The 9,068-nt window shown below is 38.3% G+C and overlaps 1 protein-coding gene across 2 annotated transcripts; it reads left to right on the top strand.

Annotated features, from left to right (window-relative positions):
* The first annotated feature begins 4,128 nt into the window (after positions 1 to 4,128).
* On the top strand, positions 4,129 to 8,857 carry ERMN (ermin). 2 transcript variants are annotated; one of them, XM_014481673.2, is made up of 3 exons: positions 4,129 to 4,366; positions 5,068 to 5,100; positions 8,340 to 8,857. In XM_014481673.2, the coding sequence occupies exons 1-3, from the start codon at positions 4,129 to 4,131 to the stop codon at positions 8,855 to 8,857; spliced, it is 789 nt and encodes a 262-aa protein (XP_014337159.1). The 2 variants fall into 2 exon arrangements, with proteins under 2 accessions (XP_014337159.1, XP_005906442.1); XM_005906380.3 differs by having other exon boundaries at positions 5,008 to 5,100.
* The last annotated feature ends 211 nt before the right edge of the window (positions 8,858 to 9,068 follow it).

Raw genomic sequence — 9,068 nt, 5'->3', positions numbered from 1 at the left:
CCTTCCTTACAGAGCTGTTTTGAAGATCAAATGTGTTATTATTTTTGAAGAAGTTGAACAGTGCCTGACATATAATAAATGCTATGTGAAAGTTTGTAAATAAAAATATTAAAAACAAACAAATGAAGAACATTAGAATATGCCATCCCAAAATATGTCTTTTTGAGATAAGGATTATTTTGAGCTAATTATTTTTAAGAAGTAGCAGACACTGGAGAAGCTCAGAAAATAGAATGTTATCTTTTGTAAGGGAAATTGACACTTATAAAGAGGATCTCCCTTTGTAAAGGTGTCTCTATACCAGGAAGAGAAGAATGGCTCTAAATCACAACAGACTCTTTGTCAATGGAGACGGCAGCCACTTAAATCTGCACAACAAACCATATCCCTTTTTACTGTGCCTTTCCTGGAAACCTCAAACTGGGCTCCCTGTTCCACCCCTGGCACACACCTTTCTCTCTTTTGATTTCAGCTGGAGGTGGCAATTAAGGAGTGATTTATGTCATCTTAGGGAGTTACTCGGTTTCCCTGGGTCTCCCATATGTCTTCATGATCATCATGCATGTGTGCTCAGTCCTGTCTGACTCTTTGTGACTCCATAGACTCCAGAGGAGCCCACCAGGCTTCTCTGTCCATGGGATTCTCCAGGCAAGAATACTGGAGTGGGTTGCCATTTCCTCCTCCAGGAGATCTTCCCAAACCAAGGATCAAACCCATGTCTCCTGTGTCTCTGCATTGGCAGGCAGATTCTTTACCACTGAATCACCTGGGAAGCCCATATGAGGCATTATTGTTAAAAGGCTTCCCAGGTGGCACAGTGGTAAAGAATCCACAGCCAATGTAGGAGATGCAAGAGACACCAGGTCCTTCCCTGGGTTGGGAAGATGCCCTGGAGTAGGAACTGGTAATCCACTGCAGTATTCTTGCCTGGGAAATCCTCTGGACAGAGGAACCTGGTGAGCTACACACGCAGCACATACATTGTTCAAGTAATTAAACAAGGTGGCCCTTGGCCTAATGTGGGTCTAGTTTCTGGTGGCCTACACAAGCAAACCAAAGGAAAAGCATGTAAATGCTTCAAGCTTACAAGATCAAAATGTTAAGGACAACCAGTCACAAATAGCCAAATAGGTTTGAAGCTATGAAAGTGTGAAGGTGTTAGTTGCTCAGTTGTGTCCAACTCTGCGACCCCATGGAATGTAGCCTGCCAGTCTTCTCTGTCCGTGGAATTGCTATATGGCTCAGGAAACTCAAGCAGGGGCTCTGTATCAACCTAGAGGGGTGGAATGGGGAGGGAGATGGGAGGGAGTTTCAAAAGGAAGGGGATATATGTATACCTATGGCTGATTCATGTTGAGGTTTGGCAGAAAACAGCAAAATTCTGTAAAGCAATTATCCTTCAATTAAAAAAAAAATACTAGAGTGGATAACCATTCTTTCTCCAAAGGATTGTCCCAAGCCGGGGATTGAACCCAGGTCTCCTGCATTGCAGGCAGATAATTTACTATCTGAGCCACCAATCAGTAATTTCCTTACTTCCCTTCTGCTTTTTCTCTGTAAAAGTCTCGACATGTCCTGTCCTGTGGAGTGCTCCTAGCCACTTCCAGTTCAGTGTTACTCAATTAGAATTGATTTTTGCTCAGAAAAACCTCTTAAAATTTTTTAAATACCTCAATTTACTTTTTAACAAGATATTTAAACCTCTATTCACTTTTCTTATGAATCTATCTTTTATTACAGATAGATTAATTTGATAAATTACTTGATCTCAGACAAGATTTCAGAAGCAGGTAGAGGGAAATTTATTTTCCACCTGCACAGAAACAAATAATCAGTGTGTTAAACAGAGAGCAGCTGGAAATGTCAAAGGAGAGAATTCTAGAATCTCAGAGATGTCTGCCAAGTATATGGGAGAAAGGGATGAGACCAGAGTGCCTTGTACTTGTCATCACTGATGTAGACCCTAATGGGCTTAGCCCTAGACACAGTTTTAAAGGTGATATATGCACAATTACCCTCTAACCTCTGTTCCTCTTCCCTTTAGAAAAGATCCAAAATGTATCCTCTAGGAGTAGCATTTATTCATTTCCTCAATGGTAATTTTTTTTCTTTGTTGAATACCTACTTATTTCAAGGAAGATGCTACATGTTGGGGACACATGTAAAGAAGTTAACCATGGTCCCTGTCCAGATAAAGCTCAGATTCTACTTGGTGAAAGAGACATTAAGCAGATAATTGTGCAATTACTTATTTAATCACAACTGTGAAGAGCATTCTGAAGGACAAGATAACGTGTAACAGGAGTCCCATTCTAATCCTGTGGGTCAAGAAAAGTGACTTTAAAGAAATAGTATTTCAACTGAGAGTTGAGCACTTAGAGCAGCCGATTAGGCTAGAGATTTGGCCTTGAGGAAGAGAAGGGTATTCCAAGCTGAGGGCGCAGCATGAACAAAGGCTCTGGAATTATTTTGCACTAGATGAAATTCAACAAAGAAGAATTAACATAAAAATGGTGCAAATGAACCTATTTATGAAACAGAAATAGAGTTACAGACATAGAAAACAAATTTATGGTTACCAGGAGGGAAAGCAGGAAGGGAAATATTGGGAGATTGGGATTCACATATACACACTACCATATATAAAATAGGCAACCCTGTTGGCTCAGAAGGTAAAGAATCTGCCTGCAATGCAGGAGATCCAGGTTCGAACCCTGGGTTGGGAAGATCTCCTGGAGGAGGGCATGGCAACCCATTCCAGTATTCTTGCCTGAAGGAACTCCATGGACAGAGGAGACTGGCCTGTTATAGTCCCTGAGGTTGCAAAGAGTTGGACAAGACTGAGCAACTGGCTTTTCACATATAAAATAGATAACTAATAAGGACCTACTGTATAGCACCGGAAACTCTATTCAATATCCTGTAATGGCCTATATGGGGAAAGAATCTAAAAAAAGAGTGGATATACTTCTATTGGTTCACTTTGCAGTACAGCAGAAACTAACACAACATTGTAAATCAACTACTCTCCAGTAAAAATTAAAAGATAAAGCACCATGGTGGAATTAAAACAATAATAAAAATAAGAACAGATGATTGTCTACAAGAAATCCACATACAAATAAAGAATTAATATCTTACTTTAAGAAGGAAGGAGTGGTAGGTGACAGATGTTTTATATAATCACCTGTTTCCCCCAAGGGTAGACAGTGTTGGTATCTTATCATTTTACAAGCATCATGCAACATCAGTAGGGGATATTGATAGTAATTCTGATTGGGGAAAGGGAAAATTTCATGGAGGCAATTATTCTAGGGTTTTACAGGATGAATTGAGCTATTATAGAAGTGAATAAACTAAAATAAGAAGCTATAGACCAAATAAATTACTCTGAAATGTAAAATTTTTGATATTAGCAAAATGGCAGAATTTGTGTTTGTTTTTTCTTAGGTTTATTTCTGTGGGTTCTGAAAGCATACTATGGAATCTGCAGCCAGAGCGATGTACAATAAAGTTGCCTTGTTTACAGGTTTTTGATAAGCTGTTTTTATTCTTTAATAAATAAGAAATGATGCCATTGTCCTTTACAAAATAGCTGAGGTTTTACTTGAGCAAAATCTGTTTGGAAATGTTAAGCTGGTTACACAGAACTAATATGCCTCAAGGTGGTCATTCTCTCTGGATTAAAGCTGTGGAACAATTGTGGCTCCTGTTACAAGGAAAATGACAAAGGACCATTATGAAAAGGGACAAAAATCTCTGTTCCCAGAGGGGGACTGACAAGCTGAAAGTCCCCCTATACATGCCAACACAAAAGCCTGATTGCCTCGGATTGTTTGCTTATGTAAATCAAAAGACTGCCATTAATTCTGCAAGTGGAACTGCTGAGCAACAAACAAGGTGGTGATTGGCTGGATTCTTGCTCATGGATTGGTGCAAATCTGACAAGTTCTATTACTTTTCTTCTACTCTCTATCTGGATACCTTTAGGAAAAGAAGCTTGTTATTATGCACTAAAGTAAATAATTTGTGTTTTTAGAGTAGGAGTTGGATTTGAAGGCAAGAGAACTTATCAAGGATCCAGGATCTTCCCCAAAGCTCTCTCCAAGTGGGACTCAACTGTACATTATGACAGACGTACCAGTGACATTCAGTCAGGTGGAGTGTAATGGGGATACACCCCCTGAAAACGGTCAACAGAAGATTACTAAAATCACAGAAGGAGCCAGTGACGTGGATGGCACCCCACCACACTGCAGGGTAGAACCTAGACTTGATGTACCCACAGAAAGAAATCAGGAGAAAAGTGAAAAATTGCAAGAGGACATACTGCTCAGCTCGTCCATGGATGAGAAGATTCTAAAAGGTAAAGCATTTTCCTTCTCTCTAATTTGCTTTGATTTGATTTGTGAACTCACTCAGGAGGCTTTGGATAAGCTGTTATGAAGGAGTAAATGGCACATCCTTCCACTCTTGTCCTTGCCCAAATGTGGCCCCTTATCCTGTTGGGGCTTCAGAGCATAAGGACTAAACCTCTGCCTTGGGTCAAATCCAAGCTCATTTATTTGAGAGTTCTGTCATCCTGGACAACTTTCCTGGCTTCCTGAAGCCTTAGTTGTCTCCTTAGAAGAGGTAGATAATAGTACTGATATTTGTAGAGTTATTGTGAAAATTATTGTTTGTTAAATGATAGCTTCTGTTATTTATCATTATATGGGCAGCTCCATTATTATTTGGTTAAAGGGAATTTGTAAATTCAATTTTTCTTTCTAAATCTACCTGAAAGTATCAGAATTCATGGTACTATACCTTATATAGACATTAAAGAAAAGATTAGCATTATGTTTACAACTAAAGAACTCAGTGAAGAAATGAGTTGGAAGAGTGAAATAGTTATTTTAGTGACCACACAAAAAAATCTACCTCATTAGAGTCTAAATTGGTAATTTATTTATCTTAAACTACTTAAATGTTAAAACATTTATCTTATGGGGTTTTTCCCTCCAGAAAAACCAGAAGAGAAGCTCTATGTTGTTCATAAGGCTCTCACAGATCTTTCTCTCCAAGAAGCAGCTGTTGATGAAATGGCATTGAGAGAAGGTAAGAAGAACTTCCATTTTGTACACAGAAATTGTTTGACTGGATATGGAGGACAGTTTTTGCATGGGATGTTGTGTGAGTGTGGTATTAAAAAAGGAATCCAGAAGTCATTTTGAAGTCATGCTGTTTTAGGCAGATAAGGCAGTCTGGACTTATCTGTGGGTTCTACCTTAGAAAGCATTATAGACTCTTTAAGACTGAAACCGCATGGATCTGTATAATTGCTTGGCACACTTTGACTTGATGATATGACATCTGTGTCTTAATAAGTTAGTCAACAGTATCAACCTTTCCTTTTGATTTAGTGTCTTCAAGTCTGTGTCAGCCACCTTGCAAATTGTAGATGTTTCAAAAATGGATTTATCCTAAAAGTTTACCATTGCATACAGTTTAAAATAATCTTATAAATTTATTTGATCTATAGGAAAATTCTAGGCCTCTGATGTAAGTACAAAATTGTTACCTAATTCTTGTCAAAGAAATCTTCCGAGTGATGAAGTTAATTCTAATTGTGTCCTTTCATAAAATGCCTGAGTAAAAAGAACATGGATTTTTAAATGATTATATTATTTTACAAATAAGCTCAAGAGTCTAAGAGACACAAAGTGTTTCAGACTTCTAAGGAAACACATTCAAATAATTTCCAAATAAAGTGCAAGATAAAAATCTATTAATTAATTATTCATATCATCTCTTGCAGGCATAAACATCTTATCTCAAAATTGAAACCAGCTTGGTAGACCTAAGTGACTTAGTTTATTTAGGACCTTAGCAAGCAAAACACTGAAGAATTATTGATTGAAATATTAGAACATCATATAAAATAGTAGATGCCAAGGTTGTTGGCAGTTTCCTGAGTTTGTCCACCTTGTCTGGACACCTCTCAGACTGTCTGCTGACTGCATACAGTGGTCCACTGTATAGTCCCTCAAGGAATAATGTCATAAGCAGCAGTCATTGTCAAGTTCTTACACTATCACAGTTAATTTATTAAGACCTAAACTCTATGAGATGAACTAAATAATCTCTTGCCCTAACCCTTCTGCTGCCAATGAGCAAGCAAACTCTCAAAGACAGAGATCTCAACTTTTATCTAGAGTCCCTTTCAAATTTTTGACCATAAGGTCAGCTGGAGACAATAGTTCTCTAAGATCTTTCATTTTCTTTAAATAAAGAATAAAAGCAGTCTTGATTTTTAAAAGTGGATAGTCTCAGGGTGAATTTTTCCCTGCATGAATCCTTTTGTGTTTGGTGGAACATATGTTTCTGCTGTAGGGTTAGAAGGACACATTTTGGTATCTTTTATTTTCACAGTGGCAAACAGCTAAAAAGTCTCTGGAGCGAATACTCTTGGGTTGAAAAATAGGAAAATGTTAAAAATACTGAGAAAAATACTATACTTTAAAGACAGAAGTAATTTCATGCATGACAACTCTATGCCCGAGTCATGGATAAGAGACAAAAGATCAGTTTCTTCGGTTCTTGCGAAAAAAAAAAGAAAACCAAACAAGATTATAGTAAACATTATAATGTGTATTTATAATGTAAAGAATACTGACTGGATACCAGCGGCCTATAGGAGCTGTGCACAAGGAATGAGGAGTGATGATCCATCTTCACTTCTATCTGTTTGTGTAACTTTACAATTATAGTTAGGAAAATAAAATGAAAAGAGAATGAAAAATCTTTGATGGAAATGGACTTGTTAACATCTTTCAGTGAAAATAGGAAGCTGTGGAGGAGAAAGGCAAAGAGAAACAGTGCCTCTCATTTTATTTAAAGACTCTAGTATTTTGTCTGGGAAATCCCATGGACAGAGGAGACTGGCAGGCTACAGTCCATGGGGTTGTAAAGGAATCGGACATGACTTAGCAAATAAGCAACAATGGTGTTGAAAGAGAGTAGTGAACACAACCCTGAGTCAGGCACACTGCAGGCTGAAGCTTCTCACTAAAGTCCTTTAGGGGTGAAAGCTCTGAAAACAGTCTCTACTCTCTCCTTATTAATTGGTTTTTGCATGCTCAATAAATGTTATTGAGGATATGCTGATAGGATCTGTTTGAAAAGTGAAATTTGCAGTGAATTAAATGAGCCTTTTTAAAGTCACTACATGGTACCAAACCACTTGAGTTAATTAGTTGTCCACTAAGGACGTGTCTAAAATAGTAGGCTAATCTAGCATTAGCTAGATATGACCTCAATGAGATTTTTAAATCTTGACTCGCTAGCAATCAGTGGCAGATCCTAGGCTGCACTGTGTGTCCTTTGGTGGACTCGGTGCCTTGATTAGCTCAGCACCTGTCTCTTGGCCATCTGTGGTTGCCTGTTCCTTCTCTACACCTGCTATTTTAGGACAACTCTGAGAAGCATGGTGGCAAATACTGAATTTGCTACTCTGAGTGAGACCAGTCATTGGCAGTCATTATTTCATTATTTTTACTGTTGGAAGGAAGTCTTTTTTCACTGGGAGATGTTTTTCTAATTTTCTTTGAGGACTATCCATGTGTGTTTAGGAAATAGGTCCTGTGTTGTTTTTTTTTTTTTTAACATGTTCATATACCCAGTCATGATAAGCTAGACAGGATTTTTAAAAGTGTGTCTTATGGAATACCAGTCTCACTAGATACAGTTGTTCAGTTGCTAGCTGTTGTTCAGTTGCTAAGTTGTGTCTGACACACCAGGCTCCTCTGTCCTCCATTATCTCCCCGAGTTTGCTCAAATTCATGTCCACTGAGCCAATAATGCTATCTAACCATCTCATCCTCTGCCACTCCATTCTCCTTTTGCCTTCAATCTTTCCCAGCACCGGGGTCTTTTCCAATGAGTTGGTTCTTAGGATCAGGTAGCCAAAGGACTAGAGCTTCAGCTTTAGCAACAGTCCTTCCAAAGAATATACAGGGTTGATTTCCTTTAGGACTGACTGGTTTGACTACCTTGCAACAGTCGTTCATAACAAAAATTTCCATAGTAAAATGAGGTTGGGTTGCTGGATCCTAATATTCATTAGCATTTTAAAGGTTTAGATAAATTCTGAGGAAGCTTATTTGTGTTTAATGCAGTGTTTTCTGAGATAATTTGATAGGGTAGCCTGTTCCATTGTGTAAAACATAATAATAACTCACAGAACAATATCTCATAAAATATATGCTGGAAATTGGTTGTACAGTAATATAATCAGGAGAATATGTGGGTATTTTGAAATCTCTACACATATCAACTACCAATTGATTTTGCTACAGGGCATCAGTGGGAGAAGATTCCTTTGAGCAGCAGCAACCAAGAAATAAGCAGACAAAAGGAAAGGATTTCTGAACAACCTCTAGAGGAGAGAGAAGATGAGGAGCTGGAGAACACAGCTCTTCAGGCAACTGAAATTGAATGGTTAGGATTTCAGAAATCGAGCCAGGTTGACCTGTCACATTCTAAGCAGGATGAGGAGCAAGAGGTTTGGGATGAAGAAATTAATAACGATGATGATGATGATTGCAAAGATGATGAAGATGAAGTTCGCGTGATAGAATTTAAGAAAAAAAATGAAGAGGATACTCAATTAAAAGAGGAAGGTGATGCAAGTGAGGACTCCCCCCTGAGCAGCCCCAGTTCCCAACCTGTCACACCTGATGAGCAGCCGACCTTTGGGAAGAAGGGTGATTTCTCCAGAAACGCTTATTCAAGATACAATACGATATCCTACCGGAAAATCAGGAAGGGGAACACCAAGCAAAGAATCGATGAATTCGAGTCTATGATAAACTAACTGGAATTGAGACGTTCTCATGCCCACTAAAGCAAAAACTAATTCGGTTTTCCTGATGTGTATCTTTGTTGCCTTATTTGAGTTGTTGCCTTTGAAGAAGTGGAAGCTGAATCTCTGTTTCACTGTAGAGTAATGTGGAAATAACCCTAGTAAAAATTCAGTGTTGTAATCTCAAATCAAAAAGCTTTAGGCTCGTTCTCGGACATTTGTT

The sequence above is a fragment of the Bos mutus genome, chromosome 2, assembly GCF_027580195.1.
Source record: "Bos mutus isolate GX-2022 chromosome 2, NWIPB_WYAK_1.1, whole genome shotgun sequence".
Lineage (NCBI taxonomy): Eukaryota > Metazoa > Chordata > Mammalia > Artiodactyla > Bovidae > Bos > Bos mutus.
Note: the sequence above shows the minus strand (reverse complement) of the source record. Positions and strands in the feature narration are given on the sequence as shown.